Genomic DNA, 22956 nt, shown 5'->3' with positions numbered 1-22956 from the left:
CGTAATTGAGGTAGAGACTAGTGTTGGTTGCAATTGTAGACGCTGTCTACACCAGTGGTATTACACTTTTTGGTAAGTCTCGAGGTCAGTTTTGTTAAAGATTCAGCAGAACTGAGGAGATACTTTGTAATCGTGACGATTTATTGTTGACTCTACATAGTAGTCCAAGTATATAATGCTCCGTGACAGGCCGATAGCTTGTTATAGACACCCAAGTATGTAGGAAGCCGGAAGCATCCCACAACGTTTGATGGATGTTGAGCTCGAATTTGAATGTAAGGCAGCCTCTCGTCCAGAAGACTCTGGCATCGAGACTACAGAAGACTATCGAAAAGAGACGTTCCACCCTAGCGTCACTCCATCTCAACACAAAACATTTTAATCAAAATACAAGATTTTATTATTTTGAGACCTGTAAAGGCTAGATATTATTATAAAAACATATATTATAAATTAGATGAAAATAATTAATTCTGGTCGAGTCGTGAAACAGCGGGCTAATACTGGTAAGCTGATCTTTACATACAACTGCTGACTGATCTATAGTTTGTGTACCAGTTGCGAACATCTAAATTGTAGCAGCCGTACCAGCCCGCCTGTACTAGTGTGGTGGATATAGGTGGTTCAGCGAATGGAAGCATAGGTGGAAGTATGGGTTGGAGTATGGTTACACGTGATCTGTTGTATTTTTGTTCTCAACACTTCTTGGCGTTCTGGTTTCTATAAATCGTTCTCACCGCAGTCATTCTTTTAGAGGTCTCTCTTTTGGAGATAAGCAAGGAGTCTGGTACTTAGGCATTCAGTTCTTTTTATCTTGTTCATACTACTTTACATATGCTATCCTGTCGTTTATATTATTTACAATGCAACCAGTTTCTATCGCCTAAATCATACTATTCTCTGCATACTTCCTACGTATAGCTGACGGGGCAGCCAGATTGCTGCTTGGCTCCTAGAGCCTACATGTTCACCTCCTCACACTAGTTTGTTGTTTTATAATTTTATTAGAATTAACTATTTTCATTTAATTTATAATATATGTTTTTATAATAATTTCTAGCCTTTATAGGTCTTAAAATAATAAAATCTTGTATTTTGATTAAAATCATGTTTTGTGTTGAGACTGTTGTAATCCGCAAAAACCAAAAACAATGGAGTGACACTAAGTTGGTATATATGATCCCTCGTAGGGATGTGTTGGGAGTTCATGTAGCTGGCATTGTGTAGGTAAACTGTGAGCAGCGGTACGCTGATGCCTGTGAAACCTTACACTAGTTTTCAACTTTGTTTTGAGCCTAGATTAGGGAGCAGCGTATGGGCTTTAGTTTATTTACCAGTTAGGCATCTTCTGGATCTGCGAGGCGAAATTCTAGCTACGGGCCTGAATATTGTTCAGAGGACAGTAGTAGCTCATCATTTCGTTCTTTCTGCAGAATTCTGTTGTTGATGCTCTAGCTTGAGCCTATGGACCAGTCAATGAATGGCTTGTGAAGAATTTGAATATCCGCGTGATCTTGAGAGACGTTACCAGCGACTATTCCATAGGCTTACGTGAAGAAGTGCATACCTCGTATTCCCGTCAATTACCCCAGTCCTGGCCCTTGAGCCTGCTTTGCGGTATCTTTCCCATTGCGGGGGATAAAATCCCAGGGTTGTATATGTTTCGAGGCCTCGCAACATGCATTCAACCCACGTACCCGCGTAGAGGCGAATTTGCCAAATAGATGGAGTATGTACATGAACGCAAATTTAAGACAAGAAAGCTTCTCAAGACTAACATAAGCTGACTCTGCGGTATTTTCAATTATATCAACTTAGATCTCCCTCAAAGATTCAGGTTTTATAAATATTTCTGCCTTTCTTGTCATTTCACTAGCATTATTCTATCATTTAGACAGGATCGCAGTACTCTCAGCCACTCCGTGATGGTGAGTTTCCATACTCATCGAATCCTCATCGTTATCCTGAGATTTAGTATTTTTACTTTCTCCATCTCTCTTGAAAATGCCGTTTATATTGCTATCGAGCCCGCTGAGTGATCCGGAGCGATCTGAACTACGTTGCTTGAAGGAGTCCGCGGATAGGAGTCTCCAGTTCCTATCGCTATTTGGTCCTTCTAAATAATACGGTTCCTTTGTTCCCGGAGCTAGTTGCCGGAATGATGGAGGTTCGATATCTTGAACTACGTTGTGGCCCAAAAATGAATCAAATTGGGCCGGTCGGATATCGGCAAGCCCACCCTGTCTCTTAGGCGTAGGGAAGTCGGATCCGCCTAGATCAGATATATATGGTCTTTTTCGTCCTGCTTCGCTGACTGGGACCCGTTTCGGGCCCGGCACATCCAAGTTAATCTCACAAACGCATCCTATATTAATTCCATTGGCAAGAAGTTAGGGAACAGCCGAATTCAAACTCGGAGAGCGAGGGGTTGAGTACCCAGAAAATATTTACAGAGAACCAGCGTTGCCGCGGGACAAAATTCCTGGTCAACAGTAGCCATCAGTTCAAGGCCAGCTCCACATCTGCACCCCTAGCACAAAACTGTGAACTGTGCAATCAAAACTCTGGCAGTGGCGGGATCTGCCCCTATAATGAATGAGATTTCATTATTCCAAGACCGAAGCAAGTCGGGATCGGCGATAATACGGTTATGGCTTTGGGCTATAACAATTTCTGGCTCATCACAGCGTATAAGCAATGATTCGGTAGAGTATGATGTCCAAACAGGTCGTCGAGCTAGTGGGTGTGCGATAGCTGGAAAGGTTTGGGTCTTGGATGCCTCCCCGGATCTGCGAACTGCCTCGAAAATGTCCTCTACGTGTGCCCCAGTCACATACGGGATATTGGGAAAGAAGCTCAAGAGAATGATAAGAGGATGTACAAAAGGCGATAAATGCATTGTTGCAGAAATCGTTGTGGACTGGTCTGTAAGATTGAAGTATGAATCGCTCGAGGGGATATAGTTACAGATAGCATTTGACCAGCGCGGAATTTATAAGGGTAGGACATTAGGCAACAGTAATAAAGTGCTAATGCCTTTGTACGGGAATGGCGAAGTTCTTAACTATCGCTATATCGCGAGAAATTCTATCATACTCTAGTAGGAACCAGAGGATAAAGCCCAACATTCTTTGAGTTTCCATAGGTTTGGAGTTTTCATGGATCTAGTAGACGTTAAATTTCGGTTGCAATGTTGTGTGTTGGTTATTAGAGTAGTATTTTCCCGTTAGCTACCTGGTAGCTACAATATGCTACAATAACATACGAGCAGTTGTACCCAAACAGCGTTCGTGGTTTCCCTAGGTTGTATGAAGATGAGGCCTTCAAATCAGTTCACCTTTGTTGGAAGTTACCTGAAACCTCTTGAGGCACTTTATCGAATTAGGGATACCAAGGCAGCTGCCAATACATATTGATATCTGAAAGTTGCAACGTTGGCGTTGTGTTGTGTCCCATTATGTTTGTATGTCGGTATGCACCTTCGTAGGAGGCATCCGGTTTATGAGATAGATGTGCACACTGGTGGGTTTTATTTTATTTCTTTATTTCTTTACTTTGTTTTGGAAATCTATAAAGTTATGCGGGGATATTAGGAAATATTGAAACGTCTTGATATCACTCATATAATCCTTGATAACTATATACCGGATTTTGTGACGAATGGAACAGTTTTACCCCGCAGCTAGTTGGGGCGTGGACTTGTTGTGCTCTTAAGACCTTTCATATGCGAAAGATGTATGGATGGAGAGCCTCCAACATTTAAGGGGGTGGCAAGTTCCGACGTGCCAACACGATATCTCCCTTTAGAGTTAGATGCTCCCTGCACAAGCGCAGGACCCAGGTCTGGGTAGCAGACAAAATTATATGTCTCTTATACAAATCTTGTGGAATGTTTATAGAGGCTATATTATTTGGATCTGCCCTCGTGATTTTGAAACATTCAACGGAAGGCAATGTGCTTACACAGTGTCCGGGAGGGCCTAAGACCTGCAGGAAGCTTACATTGGGGGATACCGTTGGAAAGACGTGGCGGAGTGTACTAGTATGTTCCTTTGGAGTTGGTGACAGAGATGTTGAATAGTTGCGAATCCCATCAATACATGAACGCTGATGTGAACGGGAAACGTCTATCTTTACGGAGGAAAAGAATAGTGCGATATTGATATGGGGGGGCTCTATCGCTGCCAACTAGTATTTTTTGATATCTTGCAATAGGCAACAATTGGTTGGCATATTTGGTTGAGGGAGGTATGGTGCACTAAATCTCCCTTTGTGATGTCTGAGTAAATGGTTAGCTAAGATTACGACACCGCGGCTTCGCCCTGCGGGTTCCATATCTTAGCCGTTCGTATCTAAGCCTAAGCACCCGTCTGAAAATCGAAGCGAGGTCGGAGTTACAGAGCTATTCAGTGTTAACGTATTATTCATCGATAAACCGAGACTACTAGGTAGGAAAGCGGTATTTTGGGCCAGAATTCATGAGCAGTATATATATCTTTTTCGAATATTAGCTACCAAATCCCAATTAGATTGTTCCTCCATATTTTCGTTGAAAAGATAAATAAGAGGTCGAAAGACATGTTAATTGGATAGTACTCTCGACTCTCATACCAATATTAGCTCTCATAAGTACTTATTCAGTATTGCTGGGTTCACATAATATACGTCACCAAACTCTACCCTGCACTCTTGGCAACGATACCGTTGAAACGAAATCTCAGACACCTTTTTTCCTCCAATGGTTTCTCCTGATAACCGCGCCAATCGGCACGATTTCATTTGCTCGACACGACTGCATGCATCTGACCTCCAATCATGCATCATGGCAGAGTCCAACACTCTGCAAAATACAACATCAATTTTATTACCTAGATTTGAGAGCGGTGTTGAGGGTTTACGTTTTATATGTTTGAAGATGTGAAATATCATCAGGTCTCGTGCGTGGCGGAGCCTTGGAGTATGTTCATGGCAACCGAGATGCTGTGGCACACTGAATGTGAACCACGATCGCACAAGGCTGAAAGTATGTACATCCTTGGTCGGCACGGTGAAAAGGGTCCGGTCGGCTGTGAGGACTAACGTTGTTAATTCGAGTACTCGTAAACCAAACACGTCGAAAGAATATTGCATGATTTGACATGCTCTGCGTATTAGTAATCTGAGTTGCTGGGCGTCATGGACTTAGAGCTATTGTACTCGTAAAGTATTTCTCAGTAGTTAGTTAAGGGAGGTCTCGTCGGAATTCTGCCATCGCCGAATTTCACTTCCAGATATTGATATGGTGTGGGTCGCAATTATCTATTGACAGCGCATAGACCACGTAGGTCCCCATCGCCTATCTAGGCTAACATGGTTGCCAGCGTCATAGAATCTTTGAATACCCGTGTTTCGATCGCTGCTGTGTGTGTATTAGTACTGTGAAGGATCGATTGTGAGGCGCCCGGGTTAGCTGGATATGTCCTTCAGTAAATTATTACGCTTCGTATCCCACTCGTACTTGATGTGTATATACATGTGTTTATTTATCTTGTATACTGTAACTCGCCCTTTCGATAAGCCAGTCGGCTCGTGAGCCACCATTTTGCGTCAAAGCAAAGAGGCGGCACTAGCATATCATGAAACCGGAAAACCCCAACTCGTGAATTCCGGGTGGAGACGAAGGATTTTGAATGCCACCTCAAAACTCAGACCCGATCTATGGATACCCGTAGCTATGGTTGAGGATTACTTGAAAACTTGGACTTGGATATCGGGATTGTCTCAGGTGTAGGGGATCCGATAATTAACTCTAAATCCAAGACAACAAAGCCAGGGCTCCAGAGATATAATGTGAACACGGCATCGAGTGAATCTGGCACCTGCGTATTTCGGTACCCAACTAAGGCGCCGTAAACATTTCTCGCCTCGATTCTTATGCTAACGGTACCTTTAGGGTAGGCTGGTGCGAAAAGGTATTCGAGTGAACCCTTATCCCGCTTCGAATTTCTGCTTGAACAAATCTGTTGGACGGCACGGCTGATGCACGTTGATGCCTGCGTGCCAACACATGATGCAGGATCTGACATGCCACGTTAGGGTCGGTATCTACATGTCTCAAAATGTACTGTACGGTAGCACGTAGGACTGATATTTTGAGTACCTATCGGAGCCCACTTTCGCAGTATATTAAGGCGATACTCTCTCTTCTCTTTATGTGTTTGGCACAGACTCCAAGACGTCTATCGACAACTTCTCCCAGAACTTTGTAAAAATAACAATCATATCGTTACGTTTAGTGAGAATTTGACCGCAGGTTACGGATGCCCCTGGCGTTCGTCGCTTAAAGTCCGACACTGCAGCTTCATAGCTCCACGGTATATGTTTGCTGCAAACGCCACCTCTTCGAGTCATCAACCGAAATCTATTGTATTATCCTTCGACTTTCCGTCAGCATGTCAAATATTTTAGAATCGTTTATTAAGCATGGGTTCTCAAGCATCGGTTTCCCGTCCTCCTTTGATATGTCTTTTGCTTTGAAAGTATCGCAGCTTTGTCGGATCTGTTTAACTTTTGCCCTTGTAAGGGATGAGGTAACATACATAATCCACTTGTAACTTCGTCTTATTTGGTGTTTTTCAGACACGGGAAACCAGCTACTGAATCTGATCTCAAACTGACCTGACGATGAAGAGGCACTTTTCTATTCTCATTTTCTTCGATGCTATCATTTCACCGCTCATGGAACTAGCCCTGATGCGTGATAAGCGCACTACTGGTAAAAATAAACGCCCTACGCTCGCAGACTCTTGCGAGGAATGTATGGCCCCCCAAGTTTAAGGTATTTATCCTTTACGAGTTTTATATCAGTCTTTTAGAATCGCTTCTCATGGTAAAAACTCGCAAAATAGAAACTCAGGCGTGTACTCTTCAGTCCATAGAAATTTCGCCCAGAATTATACGGCTCGAAGTATTTCCGTCACATCGAAGAGACTGCGTTCGCGGCTGTCGTCCAAAAGGTCTTTCCCACCATTCCTCGGCTCACGGACGGACTCTCGACCCTCGGCCGCAGGCCCACTGGAAAGATTTCTTAGTCTTCAGGATTTTCAGCGACAAGCGGATATTGGAAGATTAGTTGGCGAAGAACTTCTTCAGGACGATTGGGAGCAAGAGCTGCTATTGGAGCCAGGATATAATCGAATAGGCATGAAAATTCGGAGGCCGAGTTCGAGGTGCACTTACGTTTCGTCATACACCATTTGATACTGGACCCTGGTGATAGGCCCTCTTTAGGATACGGCACGTAGTTTTAAGTTGTGGCGCTTTAAGGAAAAGCTGACAAGGACTTGAAAGCAGGATTTTGGTAAGCTTTTGTAGAGTAGTGTACAATATACATGTTAAAGATTATTCGGATTGTTATTGTATTAAAAATTTGGGTAGGAGCTAGGAGCCATGTATAATGAGTGGTATTTTGAATACGAAAAACCGGGAACTAGTTAAATCATAAAGAATATAGGTCTATCAAAGTTTTCAATTATCGAAGAATAAGCTCTACATCAAACTCCACTCTAAATATTATCCCATTTTATCTACCAGTGAAAAAAATCTAGTGATTAAGAGGAACGCGCAAGCTCCCGAAACATGACCCAGTACCCCAAATCTTTTTAGATGCTGTATTACCCTGATTGAAGATCTGCCTGCCGAGTGGCCAATACTCCGTTTCGCAACCAGCAGATTTTTGGAATACCGCAAAATACAATTTTTGGTTGCATTTCGGTACTCGTAACTGTTACACCCTCTGCCGCAAAACAACGGTTACAGCAATTCTTAAAGTCGTGGACTTTAACAGCGGCGGAGTTCTCAATATTGGCGGTAAATAGTTGGCGAGAGTAAACAAGAGGAGAGTTACATGCGGCTGCAAAAGTTTGTCGTGCGGCTCGGGTAGATACGATGGTGGTTGTGGAGGTTCTCCAGACTGTGGTTGAGGTGGTGTTAACACTTGTCCGAAGTGAAACAGTTTGGCTTGTCCGGGTCGTAGTGACACGAGTGCTAGTAGTCGTCTTCGTGGAAGTGATTCTGATGGTGTTTGTTGCATTGGGAAGAAGGAAGGACGTGAGGATAGTGTAAACTCCTGTCTTCCGAGTAGCAGTAAGATAACAAGCTATCCCACACGATTAGATTCGATCACAAAATTTAAAATGTGAAAGAGCGAGGATACTGACAGCAAATCTTTGGAAGAGTTGTGTCCACCTGGCGGATGTCAAGAGCCCTACTAGACAAGCATGTCTGTGAAGGCAATGTAGTAGTGGTTGAGACGGTTTTAGTACTATAAATTTGTCAGGACCAATGATTTCGGTTTCAATGTCACACCCGCGTGCGAATTGGGATAATGGGGGACGATATAGCCGGGGCTTAACTTACACTGTCGTCGTTGTCCTCCTCCAACTGGTCGACGAAACAACGCGTGTGGAAATTCTGATTACCACGCTCGTCCTTGTTATGACAGCGACAGTCGGTTTCGTTACCCAGATAGTCCTAGTCGTAAGAATCGTGGTGGTCTTAACAGTAGTCAACCTAGTCGTAGTCGTCTGAACAATTGTGCTAGTACATGAAGTACAAGCAGGACGAGAAAGCCCGCTTTGGGCTAGACAGAATACAGTCGATGTTAGTTCGCGCTAACTAGGTACCGGCCTGCCGGCACCAATATATACCCCCGCCTGGTGGTGGACTTACAAATTAGGGCTGCGCAACTCGTGGATGTCTTTGCGTCAAGATTCCTGCAAGTTGGGTGAGGAGCAATACAGTGTTATTTCCCACCAAAAACGACCGTTGAGAGCGCAAGCAGGGTAAAGGTGTAGATAGCCGAGAATAACATGTTTATAAACGGAAATCTGAATATATACGGTCAGAACTAACGAGCGGATTGGCTACCACTTGCCTTTTAGGAGTGAAAGTCAGAAAGGAATCGAAAAATGGAACTTCGGGACATTACGGGGGTACTTATAAGAACCCCTTATCTTGGGATTTGCAGCTGATCGAATTCAACTGAGGCCCCTGCATCGCCAGCAGAGCCGATGCAATTCTGGATTAGATTTGGCGGCGTTCTAGACAGGAAAGCTTGTGCCAATTAGCCAAGTCCCGAAGTGCGCTATCCAGTCAGTAGGCCCTGTTCAGGAACAAAGCATGGCTTGGCGCAGCATTGGCGGCTGCCGGTGCCCTGTATTGTAACCTTCGAAATCTCATCGGAGGCAGCTGGTTTGCCAGTTTTATTCCAACGTTTCGAGAGAGAGAGAGAAGGGATTGTTCCAACATAAATTATGTGTGGAAATTGTTGGCGTGAGGATAGCGCCTCTGTGTAACGTGCAGGAGTCAGGAATGCAGGAGCCTAATTGCTCCTTGATTGTTTTCTGAAGTTATTGGAATAGAAAATTTCCTTATTGGGAATCAAGAATTTTGAAGAAGTGAGTTGATCGATTGATGGATTGATTATTGGATAATGATCATGATGGATACCAGTCTACATGAAATAGGTGGACCTTAAATAGGCACCATACAGGATGAGGGAAAGAATGTGAATGGCATCATATTGTGTTGCAATCACGTGACCGCGATGAAGCCCTGGCTGCGCAACAAGGAGTGCCCTGCGCACTCAGCCTAGCCGGCCAAACTCATTCCTGATCATTCCTAAAAAATGAAACTGCTAATGAGAGACACGCTCAGATACTGTTAACGTGCGTCGATCCGAGATTTAATTTGTGATTTGAGCCATAGAATCGAGATCGGACATATTCATAATCATGATGTACTCGGAACTATAATACCTATGCTTAGAAGTGCCTATTGGTATCGGGAATTTGGGGAGCCTAGATCGGATAATGTGGTTCATTCCAAAGGGAATTCTATATATTCCAGCTATATCACAGATTTTGCACTGGCCATAGCCGCCGTAAATTTTGTCTTGCATATCTATAGATTGATTATTTTGAAGTCAAAAAAATCATCCACATCATCGGTATATCCACCTGGCTGATAACCCAAAAACGAAGAGGTATCTTGAAGTGAAGGCTTCGGGTTAGTACTAATCTGGGGTATATTTCCAGGTGGCTACGCCTGCATTTGCGGCTGCCCGGGACACCTTCCTCTATTATTGGGACTCCCCTCCGGTGGCCCACTATCTCCAACACCTTCCGCTTCACGAGCAGCTCTGCGCCGAGCCAATTCTGCATCTTTCTACGGCTGGGTTTATAAAAAATCTCTGGGAAAGGAGCAGATCACGTAGCCTATCCCGATCAAATATCCCTAAAGGAATACCGGCCCTGTCCTCTGCATATCCCGATTCCGACCCTGCACACGTGAGACACAATTCGACTCAAACATTCGCCTTGTGTTGACTAGATTTTGTAGAAGGTCTCTAGCTCTCGCCAGGGGCTGTTGCCCGACGATACCGCCGCAACGACGGCGAGCGGCTGGATTAGGTCTGTCTTGAGCGTTTTGATGATTAGGGTTCGATACAGGTTCTTCTTCCGTTGGCCATGGTTCTGGGGTGGATTCAATGAGAATGTCATAAATTATTCTGATCTTTTTCACGTTGATTTTCTGCCCAGGCGGTATCATCCGAGTGGTTTTCTATGCTTTCTGCGCCGAATTCAAAGTCATTCGGACTGGGGTTCTGCAGCTACTATCGCTTTCATACCACGGCCCATCGCTATCATCGTCATTTCTATCTTCGTTTTCGGTCGCAGAATTATGCTCTCATATCGAAAGCATATCCCCCCCTTCCAATTCATCCAGTTCGCTGAGCTTGTTTTCAATATCTTCCCAGTCGTAATCATAATCTTGAACATTTACAGTATCATCAACTACTGTCCATTCGGTCGACGAAAACAATACATGCCGAAGCTTGTCTCCTGCCACTATATGTTTATCTCTGTATATTTCCCATTCTGGGCTTGCCGTGCTTAATGCCATCCAATGTGTATTATAAAGACCCAAAGGTATAGTCACTTGTTATGTGTGGGCTTCTTCGAAGAACGAGATGATCGATTCAAGATTCACTTCAGTACAGCTGCGCGGTACTTCGATAGAAAGCGATGATACGAGGATTAACATTTGTTTTGGGAATGAGAAAGTACAATATTACACCAAACTCTGTTGATGGGACATCATTACAGGCATATGGGTTTTCGACGACTTCATAGCTAATCGGTGGCCGGAGAAAGTATTCAAGTGTGGTAACCTCAAAGAGGGCCGAGACTTTAGAAGAAGAGAAGGTAATGAGGACCAATAGAAATGATATCGAAACCATCCCGAAGCCCTCGCATGAAATAATATTTGCTAATAAATCCGTATCCCGAAGTGCTCATTATTTTCATGGTCCACATGGTTTCATGCGACTGCCCACTTTCGCACTGCCGCCAACAACGCAGAGCATGTAGTGACCATATCGTCTCATAATGGAGCGCGATATTTTGCCTGGACGTTTTCATGGCAGCAGTAGTAAAAATTATTCTTACTAGAAATCTACCTTAAGTCTGCTCTCTAGTTTGTGCAATCGAGGTTTTAAATATTTAAATATATTACAACAGTATAAATGTATAAAAGTTTTCGACTAAAAAGAAGTGGAATTGAAAGGAAGTTATGGGACGAAATGGGCAGCGTATTAAGAAATGATACTGGGTACAAGTCTAAGGGCATGAAGTTTGAGGTGGCCGTGTGAACGCGTGGTCTATAAAATTCGGCGGAAGAGATGAAAATGTCGACAAAGCAATCTGGTTTTGATACAAATGAAGGTGTATAAAGGCGGGAGTGGGTGAATTCTGATATGGGAAAGGATTGGTGATTCTCGCGGTGCACAGTTTACATATTCGAACAAACTTGCCGCTGAGCCTCAGGACCGACTGGCCTTACAAGCCAAACAACAGGGGGTTTGACAGGTTGGTTTGTACTTTCGTCGTATTTAAAGACCCAGGGATTGTAACTGTGAAACAGTATTGGCTGTAAAGTCGTTTGCTGCTTCTTTGACCTGGACGGGTAAGGGTAAGTATTAACATTTCGTAGAGTATTGAACAATGTGCATGCAAACTTACTATAAGCCAGTCAGCTGCAGTGGAGTTCAGAGCATCTCTGAATATAACCTCTGAGAAAAACCTTGGGCTAGCAGTTGGATCGATATCCCCAGCGGCAGAGACGAATTGACTTCTCATGTTGGAAAATGCTGCCGAAATTCTGGCAAATCCTTCTATCGCGATACTTAGCTGTGCTAAGGCGTTGTTAATGTACCTGAGTATCTGGCTGGATTGAGCACTGATTGCCTTTAGGTCGCCAATCATATCCCAGCAGATGGCCCAGGCAGAAGCCCTCGCCATGGAATCGATTACGGCATTGTAGTGATCCCAGTATGTCGTCTCAGATTTATCGCCCCGGTCCATCCTCCTTTGTAAATCATTTACTTTCTTCTCGGCTGCGTCAAGGTTGGATTTCATTCGGCTGAAATTGGCATCAATGTCAGCCTGGGCAGCGAAGAGTCGGTTTGACGCGGCTGTGATCAATTCGTTGTCGTCAATCGTCCCAGCTTGGAACTATATTGTCGGCGTTAGTCTACTCGATTATGGTGTACTGACACAGAAATCGGGTCTCGTTTTCGCATCATAAGCTTGGATGCATGTACAAGGATTTGAACTCGATTTTGACATACCGAAAGAAGGCTACCATGCATTCCTGTAGAATTCTGAGACATGGCTAATGTGGCGCTGATTATTCCGTCGAGGAGTTGCTTAAGCAGTTGTAGTTTTTCGCGGCGCTCCGGGGAACCTCTCGGTAAGCCATGCATCTCATCCAGAGTCTTCGCGAGCATAGAGTATATGATTCTGGCGACTTCCGCGTATTGGGTTACTCGAGTACCATATTCCACGAACTTCTGAACAGTATTCCGGTGGTAGAATTTAGTATTTCCGCGCATCGAAACATATGCATCACATGCCATCTGAAAACCAGTTTTTAGATACATTAGCTACTCATAACAGAATATTGGCCAATTGCTTAGCGACATACAGCGTAGAAATCCCCATGTCTGAGAATGACATCCCTCATCGAATTGTAGAACTTTTCCTTGTCATATTTTGCATTGAAGTCATTTTCAGTCGCCGGCAGACTATTTCCCATGGCAACATAACTGTTGAGAGATCCGAAGTTTGTCTCATCGAGAACAAATCTATTTTAAATGCGAAGGCAGGATGACGTCAGCGTACGTTGTTTCTCAGGACCTTATCATACATACTTTGCATTAACGAGGAATGAGTTCGGCGATTGACTAATTTCGTCAAGCAAGGAACCGCTAAACTGTCGAGTTCCAACTCTACCAGCAGGCATAGCAAACACGGAGCTTATAAGCCCCCCCATAGAGAGAACCCTGACTCCAACGTCAAGTCTCATTTCGGAATCCTGTGATTGATCCATTAACGTAGAGAGTTGAAAATCAAATTATACAGGAGTATTTGACAAGATCAAGGTATTGATATTGATAATGATCGAGAAAGATTGCAGTGTAGAAATCTAGCAGCGCTTGAGTTCCTATGTGCCTTGGTATATTTTACATTGAGGCTTATTATGAGCTAAACTTTATCATTAAATGCGTCGATGTCGATGGATATATATTTTTCGGGTTAGGGTAGCCTTTAGACCGACTTGGCTTAATCCAGTAAAAATATCTCACATACCATTTCTAGACGGACCCGAAAGCAAATTGATCACACTGAGGGATATGATTACGGATGCCCTGTTTAGAAGCTCCTATAATCTAAAATTCTTTACACAATTTTTTTTCAGGAATATTCAACTGCACGCAGCCGTGGCTGTCATGAGCATTGGCCTCCATGCGTCACATAGGTGGCGCCGCCTCCGATATTTTTTTGCGCGTTGCTCTCCACGGACATTTAAAACGTCCATCCCGCAGCGGCCGATAGGACATTCGCATTTCAGGAGTGTTTCTCCCTGAATAATGCCTTAATTTTCCGACGCGGCAGCTCTAAACGGTAAAGTCCTTTGAAGAATCAAGAGCAGAGAGCAATAAAACAACTTACTATAGCATTAAGAATCATCACCAGCCCTACTGCCAAGCTTCGTGCGGCCTGGGAGCTACCGGTTCAAGGGTCCTGCGGTTGTAGCCATTGAAGGCGGCCTAGACTCGTTGACCTGTTGCAACTTGCTAAATTTAAACGGCGCCAATAGACAATAAGCATCTGTTGCGGATTCACTTTGTTAACATGTCGGTTTCTCAATTGAGCAGATGTTCCTTTCGTAGACGATTTGGTACAAAATGAAGGACTCCTGACCCAATGTTCACATTCACAAATTCGGACTCTAGTGGAAGCACCAGTAGCTGTATTCGGCTGGAAGTTGCACCCGCAGCTAAAGCATGAATTAGTAGATTGGCTGGTGGTTTTTGGGTAGTGATTGATGTAAACAAATTTCGAATACGGATGAAAAGATCTTTGACCCTATTCTTTCGTCGACAGAATAAAGATCTACATGCAGGAGCGGAGAATAAGGCCCGCATTGCATGACAGTATGCACACGCCAGTGCGTGCTTGGCATTAACTTACAACAGGGGCATCTGTGTTGGAACCGTCTCGCATTAACGATCTCATGGGATTGACTTTATCGGGCACTCGCAAACCGGCACCCAAATTGGTCACCGCCACCAACCAGAGCCTTGCGATTTACATTTGGCTTGTGTCGAAGTCGCAAACGTCTAATGGAATTTACCGACTTTTTTTTTGTTATTCGAAGTCCAGCATGGGAGGCCTGATGAATCCTGGTAAGGCAACTGCATGCGCGCTGCTGCCAAGGATCGCATGTACCACCTTCTCCATCAGATCAAGGCCAATTACAGTCTCGAGTGCTAAATTTTAAAGTTGAATCCTATAGTAATCCTGTCAATCGACGGGGTTAACCGATTCGCCTGGCGCAGCTACTTGTAGGCTCGGGTTCCAACTTCGCAATAAGAAAACGGCCGCTCAGATCTTAAACGTTGTCTCTGATCTGACTCAGATATCTAAAGTTAGGCGAGAGCTATCGTGAGATGTTCGTGTATATATTATGATCGTACTATATCAGAGGATTTGCGAGTGCCTTCCTACGGAATCAACTTCGGACGAATATTTCACCACATGTATAGGCAGGGGTGCAGTAAGAACTTCTTAGATATGTTGGATAGTCGTCTTAATTTCCGTACATTATGCAACAAAAAGAGAAGAAGAAAACGTGGGTATGTAATTTTGGGTGTGTATTGTGTGTATATATGGACCGCGTTGAGGGATACAGTCGCTAGATCCAGAGGTTCGATAGTGGATCCTTGGTTAACGGTATTAGTGCTGAGTCTCGCGACTTGTTAGCGAGAACTTTCCTGATTAGTGAGCCACAACGTCGATAAGAAACCTAAGGCCTACATATTTGGAAGCTAGTTTATTCCACGACTGAACATGATTTCCCAACAAATTTATAGTCGATATTGGGCGAACTAGAGCTCCTTTACGAAACACATGCACTGCTTTTGAACTTCTAACTTTTTATAACCTCGGTACTCGGTTTCAGGTCCACTTTGCGCTATTCATGGTGTGTTTTGATTTTAATTTGGATAACGAGACTTATATACAATGACAAAGGAAACTTGCAGCGAACGTAAAATAAAAGAGCAGATTAAACCTAAGGGCATTACATGATGTAGCTGCAACCAGCCCACAACAGCGCAAAGCAATATTAAGTAGCTACTTGTATATATCTATAATTTCAGGAAGCGAAAGAAACCTTCGGCTTCGAATACTCGGTCCACTTGTGTCTACAAAGATTTAACTATAATTAAAGAAGAGAGAGGTGCCAAGTACCCATGATGGCGCGCCTAAGAAGCTTTGGTCCACTAGTAAGAGTATCCAAAACGGCCTGTGCATTTTCTTCATGCAAGCGAATGGCTTCTTTCTCAGAAACAATCTTGATAGCGGCAGTACCTTTGAAAGCAGCAGCCTCTGCGTAGATATCATCCCAGTGCTCAGCGGTGGCGTTGAGGGATATTCTGAAGCTAGAGTCGGAGAACCATTTGGCGTCAATAGTCTCCGGGTTGGTTGAGTCGGCTTCGGATTCGAGTTCGACCATAACGGCAGTAATGGAGGCAGACATGCGGGAAAAGGCATCTAAGGCATTTCCAAGAAGACCAACGGCGGAATCAATATAATCCAAAACACTGTCAGTCTGCAACTGAAGAAGCTGGAGGTCGTCAGTCACATGGACAAATGTCTGCAACATTGCTTGAGAGTTATTGAGATCGATGATGGCCTGGTTCTTGCGATTGGTAGCAGCTTCCATTTCTTTCCTCCATTTCTTGCTGAGGCCTAGATATACGGCAGTGCCAATCGGTCACACCCAAGAGTAGCCGGCTCTACCGACCCTAATGTTTTTGGCGGCAGATTCATAATCTTCATTGGCTGCGTTAATCTCGCCCTTAAGTCTCGTGATCTCTGCATTCATAGCTTGGACTCTTTGATAAACATTATGGTTGGTAGTATTCAGAAGTCTGTCGACTTGGTTGAGGTTGCCCATGTCTGTGATCGTTTCGGCTCGGAAAGAGTTAATATTTCCCAAAAGGACTAGGGATTGATTTTGAGCAATTCCCATCTGATCGTGAAGTCGCTCAACGTAATTGTAAACGTCAACCAAAGAATCGAACCAAATGGGGTTGCTAGAACGTTGGTTCCGTGGGATGGTGGCCATCACGTCGAGGAGGCGAGATATTTCCCTGTAGACCTTGCTGGCATTACGACCGAAGAGACTAATATTTTCTGCGAAGAAGGTCATTTGGCCAATCGTATTAGTCCAGAAGTTATTGCAGTGGTTGTTGATGCCCACAAAAGTAGTTTGGGCTAGGCTATATACCCCGCTATTGCTGACAACTTGCTCGAATTGGGCCTTATTGTAGGTGTTTTCAAAGATCTCATTGGAAGAAGGGAGTTGCATTCCATTATAGACGTATTGTTGCAAAGAATAGTATGCCGGGTTGCTGAACAAGAAAGAAGCTTCTGGATTGGCGAGATCTGGGTTTGCCGCACCAAAAACGAAAGGAGTGTCAAGAATTCCAGCGGCAAGGGTGTTATTTTGCTGCCGGGGCCAGACAGTAAACCTGCTGTCGGGAACCGCTGCTGTATATGCGGTGGAGGCAATGGCCAAAACGGCCACCAGCTTGCTGAAGGTCGCCATTGTAAAGAACAAATCGTTACTAGTCTCGATGTTCCGGGACAAATGTAGCAGAAACAAAGACTCAAGAAACGAGTGGAAATGCCAGGGAACGGCTCATAAAAGAAAATGAGTATAGAGGTTGAACTTTCAAAATTATCGAAGCTAATCGATATCATGTGCTGTGAATGCAATGATGGAAGAGAATAATCTAAAATTTTGTGGCGAAAGAGCCAAGTTTATATCCCAGACGGCATGAAGCCGATGTCGCTATGCTATACTTCACATCGCCAAACAATATAAGGTTTACGGCGCAGTCTCTTGGGACAAAGTCTTGGCATACTCTTTGCTTTCTAACTAGTCAAGATTATCAATTACCGGGAGAACTTACGATTCTCGTGAGATTTGGACTTGCCAAGCATTATCAATCGGAGTTCATTTGAGCAAAGCGTTTCTACAATGCCAATTTCTGAGCATTCGATAACGCAGTTCACGATTATGTCCTAGAAAGGGGCTCGCTACTCAATTATCTGGATCTGAAACGACATGCCCCACGTCAGAACTAGGCTACGTTCTAACTTCGAGTGATAGATGAAGATATAATATTGCCTTTACAACGTCGCGATCGGGAAAGATCTTCACGAGCTACTATGCTATTGATGGCCATGGAGAGAGCATATGGGGCTCAGGATTCTCCGAGTTCTAGGGATTCCCCTGATGGTTAGAATTGTTGTTACAGCCGAGATTCATTTTAATCCTTTATGTAACGTTGTGTACCTGCGCTGCTTCGACAGCCTACAGGATATGTGTCATGATCGAGATTTCCGCGATGCATGCACATCTATTGTCATGTGGTTTGTGTAACATGCCTTAAGTGGTGCGATGAGGACCCACTCGAACCTTTGGTTAAGATGAGACAATGAAGATTCCATCTCGCAAGTGGCGGATGTTTTCTATATCTCAATCACAGGGGCCATTTTGGTTCTTTGACACCTTGAAAGCATGAAAAATGAAATTGGCGCTATGGAAAGCTTTAAAGTTCGAATTCAAAGACAAGAAAGCTAAGCATCCATGGTTAGTTGACTTCGAAAGTCTGTGAGGTGGCGAAGGGGTTTGACGGCTACCCTTAAGCGAATTATTTCTTGCTCTTTTTGGGACTCGTTCATGTTCTGGATATCCCCGTGGACTGCTGGAAGGGTACTTTGAGTATAGGCTTTTTTCTCATTTGTAAGGTGACAGCGCTTTTTCCACGCCTCAGTTCAAGGTAACGAATGTAGAGGAGGATGTGGCGGTTTGTATTAGTCCACAGACGCCAGATTATACTGAGATAGAATATACAAAATGTATTTAAATTTTCCATCTAATCTACTATGTACTAGTATATCAATTCTGCAAGAAAATATTACGAATATTTTTTCATAATTAAGATACGGCAGGCAAGTTTTCTTGGCCCCAATAGTGTATAATAAAGTTTTAAGGACGTATATATGCCCGGGATATAAAATTAACGACGGCCTCTCCCAGTTCTTAACCCATATTTATTACAAAATTCCTTTGCTAGGTTCGAATCGCATGTAAATTACCTAGGTAGTAGTGTAAGGTGATTCATTTCTGAAAATTTAAATTGGTCAAATGGTATTAGAAACGTGCAAAGGAAATACTTCCTCAGATTGTGTATAGAAAAATAAAATAAATACATGCTAGTAATCCCAAAAGAAAGGTCATAGAATGTTTCTGCCGTATATCTTCTATCCAAGCACCCATCCCAAAATATCATCGAGAGATACCGCGATCAACGCTCTCCCATACTCCGCACATTTCCTTATGCCAATCTCCTCATACTCCTTACAGAGCCCGGCGGACTCCCTTTTTCCACATCTTGAGGTGCTCTCAACCCATCACCGCCCATTGTCACAGCCCCTCCACCAGGACTCATCGGATAGTCACCCTGTCTGACGTTAATGCCCACTGAGATAGTATATGTGGTGCTTCCATCATCGTCTTCATCTGAGCTATTGCTCAATTCCATCTGTTTGATGTCTTTAACCGTTGGGCGGCGGACACGACGAGTGGATTGGGAGTAGACATTGAGGAGACGGGGTGCGTAGTGGATGATGAGAGCACGTATTGCAGGAGCGGAAGAACAGACGATTGCGAGGTTAAGTTCGACACTAATCAATTGTTGGTTAATAAATAATACCCCCGTTTAAATTTAGCAAATATTAAGGGCTTACACAGTGAGGATGCTAACGTTGACGCTCAAAAGCTTTCCATCAGTTACGTAGCCGTACATCTGAATTGCACGAAGACGGAAGGCAGATACGACACATGCGCTATTTCAAATATTAGCTAAATCCATCCAATAGTAACCACTAAGAAGGTATGAGAGTACTCACACAGCAGCAATTCCAAAAGTAACAACCGCCAAAACTTTCTCCCGCTTTCCCAAGTCTAATTGCCAAACAACAGGCAATGGCATTAACCACAGCAAAATATCCGTCACGACACTAACACCACCAAGTGCCATCTGTGCCATCTTGGAGTCAAGTTTACAGACCGTTGTAGTTTCCGCCTTCCAGTATGCCAGCTGGTCACATTGCAAAAGAATTACGAAGAAGTTCGTAACGCAAGTTGCCAAAATGAAGAAAAAGGTACAGAAAATGGAGGTACGGAAGACGCTGCGGATCTCCGATGGGCAAGAAGGGCAAAGACGGAGGTAGAAAAGCAATAGAGAGGTCTTGATGAAAAAGAGTGGAACAGGGTAGATCAATGATAGAATAGTTTGATACTAAATGTGCGAGGGTTTGTAAGCACACCGATCTACTTAGCATATTCATACGCCACTGGAAAGAACGTACCATATGGACCTGTGCATATGTATTCCAGCTCATATCCCAGATAGCCACAGCGGGAACTAGACTATGCATTAGTATATTTCTTGATTCCACAATTGTGGAGAAGGTCACATACGTAGTAGAGAGGCATCTAAAAAGAAATTATTATTAACAAAATGAATGAAACAGATATGAGCACCAGTTAAACTTACGAAGGAGACTGATAATTCCGTACGTCAAGGAAAGCAACTAAATTGATTTAGTTGAATTAGTATTTCGTAGCAATCAAAACCTTTGGAGAGAATTCCTCACAAATCCAATAACCATAAACCAATCGTGAAGCATCAATTTCATAACCAAAACTTCTCGGCTCCAGATCCGCAAAATCAGGGTTAAAGTTGTAAAGGCCGTCATAATCGCAAAGACCGTTGTCATCGCCGATGTTCCTTTCTCATGCTCCAATAGAGGCTGGGCATTTGCAGAAGCGTATGTAACCCCTCTTGCAAATTCTTCAGGCCACCAGCCTCGAAGAATCACTTCCTGAACGCGGCGAGTACTATCGGCCCCCATAGCCGCCGCAACCTCTGGCAGGTGGTTGGATATATTTGCGGGCGTACGATCGAGGTACTCGGCAAGTGAAACGATAACGTCGGACATCTTTTGGTCATGTTTCTTGTTGGCAGTAAAAGCAAGGAGAACGTGAGTGAAAATTATATCCGTCATCGTGAAGCCCCAAAAGGCACCAATTCCATTCTGCCCAAAGGCCATATCCTCATTGGTCGTAGCAAAAGTAAGCGAAGCCATTGTAATGATTTAAACGATCCCAACCAATATACTAAGGATTACGAATAGGATTATAAAAGAAACCGTGATATAAAAAAAGCGAATGAAGAAATGAATATCCACCAGGGACGGTATCCGCCAGGGACACGAAAGGAAAAACGAAGACAAAGAAAAAAAGCGTCGCCGTCCAGAAAACAGTTACAAAATTCCTATCGAAAGGGAGAAAGAAGGAAAAAGAAGAGCCTTTGGCAGACTTCAAAATCCTCTCGAGACTCCTAACGGATGGCATGTTGTATATATGCATCAGCTCTAAGCCCACCCTAACCACCTTCCTATTCCTTTTGTCGGTTGAACACACGCACAACGCGGAGTAGAATAATGAGGTGGGAGGCGTATCGGAACGTGTTCTGCATGATACTGCGCCATCCACGAAACTATTTTCAGGCGATAGACATTTGAAGACTAGTAGTGGCATTTTTTCAGGCTGCGTGCCTGAAGGGGGGTTCTTAACTGCAGAACTAGGTTTCGTTCGCTTATGCCACATGTGCAGACCCCGCCCCGAACCGGAGCATTTAGACTGGCTAAAGTCCGCTGTTGGACCAAATTATGGACTATGGACAAAACATTGAGAATTTTGGAAACCATAACGAGTCAATATTGTGGATATTACTTAGGCTTCATGAGAAACAGAGAGTAGTATACCCTTCATGACCGATCGTCGAGCAAGTTGACAATTTAGGGAAGTCGGTAACGAACTGTTTCTCGCCGTACTACGAAGTATTCGATAGATTGCATCGGTGCCTTGCTATACGAAGGGCCACCAGGCTTCTGGAAATCTTCGAAACCACGTGGGAAAAGGATCTTTTTCTTTTGTCAATAGTAACACCTTTGGCATGCTAGCGAAAGCTTCGTCGACTAGAAATTTTAATCCTACGGGCGTCAACGGATCGTTCACTAAGTCATAGTCCTACCACGGTACGTCCGATAAAAGGGCCGGTTTACGGATACCCAACAAGCTAAATTCACTATCTTCCTCAAGTAAAAGCCAGGGGGAATCAACGGGAAAAAAAAAATTCCTCCTGACCCGATATTAATTGCAGGCTAGTTTATCTCGATATCTCAAAGCTATCAAGAGTCCCAGATGTGTTGATTTGCCGTTGTAACGAGCATTCTCTTCGCTGATTGGCTGGTTTTCTCGGCTAACCTGCAGGGGCCACCCCGAAACAAATTTCTGTCAAACCTCAGAACCACAGGTGGTTAGCCTGGGCTATGAATAGCTGCAGGGGCCAGATCATGGACCCGGACCAGATGATAAAATGAGAAAAATCCCGATCGCTTGGCAGGTTTAAAGTGTTCGAGGTTGTTTGATGAACCAGCAGGATAACTTATTTGCTACAAGATCGGGTAGCTATACTGTATCAAGACGGTTGCGACAGGATATCGTCATCTGGAGCTTTTGTAAACTTAGGATTTTAATTTGATAAAGGACCGACAATAGGCACTAGTCGAATACAAGATCCAGGTAATGGGGACGGGCCTGCAGTAGTACCTTTGTTGAAGTAATGTCAAGGAAGCTTGAGATATTAGAAGATCTAAACTAAAATATTGGCAAATGAGCTTATCCCGATATGCTAACGGTGACTTCATTAAGCGTCGAATACTTAATTTAAATCATGAAGTATTTGCATTTTAGAGTTGATTGTTAAGATACGTCAGGAATATGCATCTGATGATACAATCCCGGGACATTAAAACCGACCGGGCGGGGAAAGTGAATTATGCCTAGTACGATCCTGTAGGATTATACTCTGTATGCAGCACTTATATTGACTTCCTTCGGTAAGTATCTACGTAGGTACCTGCAAGGCTTTCTAATCCGTTCATTTCAAGCTGCAACTGCATGTTGAAGATTTTAAATCGGTTCAGCTTTGCAACCGTTTTGGCAGCTGACATTAACTAGAACTGGGTACAGTCTTGGGTAAATTGCTAAAAGTTTAAACGGTTGAGTTAGGATTCTACAGCTAAATCGCGGCCCAGATCTAATATCATTTAAAATGAAGCCTCTCCCGATATAATTTTCAATCAGAGCCGATTCTTCAGCTCAGCCCTGCCTCTATTTTAATGATAATTTTGTCGCCACCGC

The 22956-nt window shown here is 43.7% G+C and overlaps 5 protein-coding genes across 5 annotated transcripts; 1 reads left to right on the top strand and 4 right to left on the bottom strand.

Moving 5' to 3' along the window:
• Nucleotides 1–6794: 6794 nt before the first annotated feature.
• Nucleotides 6795–7239, top strand: DFL_003472 (uncharacterized protein; the record flags this gene model as incomplete). The annotated part of the gene is made up of 2 exons (XM_067632414.1): nt 6795–6817; nt 6888–7239. The coding sequence occupies 2 exons, from the start codon at nt 6795–6797 to the stop codon at nt 7237–7239; spliced, it is 375 nt and encodes a 124-aa protein (XP_067490685.1).
• A 413-nt stretch (nt 7240–7652) lies between these two features.
• On the bottom strand, nt 7653–8851 carry DFL_003471 (uncharacterized protein; the record flags this gene model as incomplete). Its single annotated transcript, XM_067632413.1, has 4 exons — nt 7653–8137; nt 8199–8302; nt 8398–8620; nt 8794–8851. 4 exons carry the CDS (start codon nt 8849–8851, stop codon nt 7653–7655), a joined length of 870 nt encoding a protein of 289 aa, XP_067490684.1.
• A 3081-nt stretch (nt 8852–11932) lies between these two features.
• On the bottom strand, nt 11933–13431 carry DFL_003470 (uncharacterized protein; the record flags this gene model as incomplete). The annotated part of the gene is made up of 5 exons (XM_067632412.1): nt 11933–11998; nt 12063–12554; nt 12671–12958; nt 13027–13186; nt 13253–13431. The coding sequence occupies 5 exons, from the start codon at nt 13429–13431 to the stop codon at nt 11933–11935; spliced, it is 1185 nt and encodes a 394-aa protein (XP_067490683.1).
• Nucleotides 13432–15831: 2400 nt separating this feature from the next.
• DFL_003469 (uncharacterized protein) lies at nt 15832–17220 on the bottom strand (the record flags this gene model as incomplete). The annotated part of the gene is made up of 2 exons (XM_067632410.1): nt 15832–16358; nt 16410–17220. The coding sequence occupies 2 exons, from the start codon at nt 17218–17220 to the stop codon at nt 15832–15834; spliced, it is 1338 nt and encodes a 445-aa protein (XP_067490682.1).
• Nucleotides 17221–19018: 1798 nt separating this feature from the next.
• Nucleotides 19019–20834, bottom strand: DFL_003468 (uncharacterized protein; the record flags this gene model as incomplete). Its single annotated transcript, XM_067632409.1, has 7 exons — nt 19019–19367; nt 19431–19529; nt 19593–19984; nt 20055–20110; nt 20167–20181; nt 20243–20279; nt 20343–20834. The coding sequence occupies 7 exons, from the start codon at nt 20832–20834 to the stop codon at nt 19019–19021; spliced, it is 1440 nt and encodes a 479-aa protein (XP_067490681.1).
• Nucleotides 20835–22956: the final 2122 nt, after the last annotated feature.

The sequence above is a fragment of the Arthrobotrys flagrans genome, assembly GCF_004000055.1.
Source record: "Arthrobotrys flagrans strain CBS H-5679 chromosome Unknown unitig_0, whole genome shotgun sequence".
Lineage (NCBI taxonomy): Eukaryota > Fungi > Ascomycota > Orbiliomycetes > Orbiliales > Orbiliaceae > Arthrobotrys > Arthrobotrys flagrans.
Note: the sequence above shows the minus strand (reverse complement) of the source record. Positions and strands in the feature narration are given on the sequence as shown.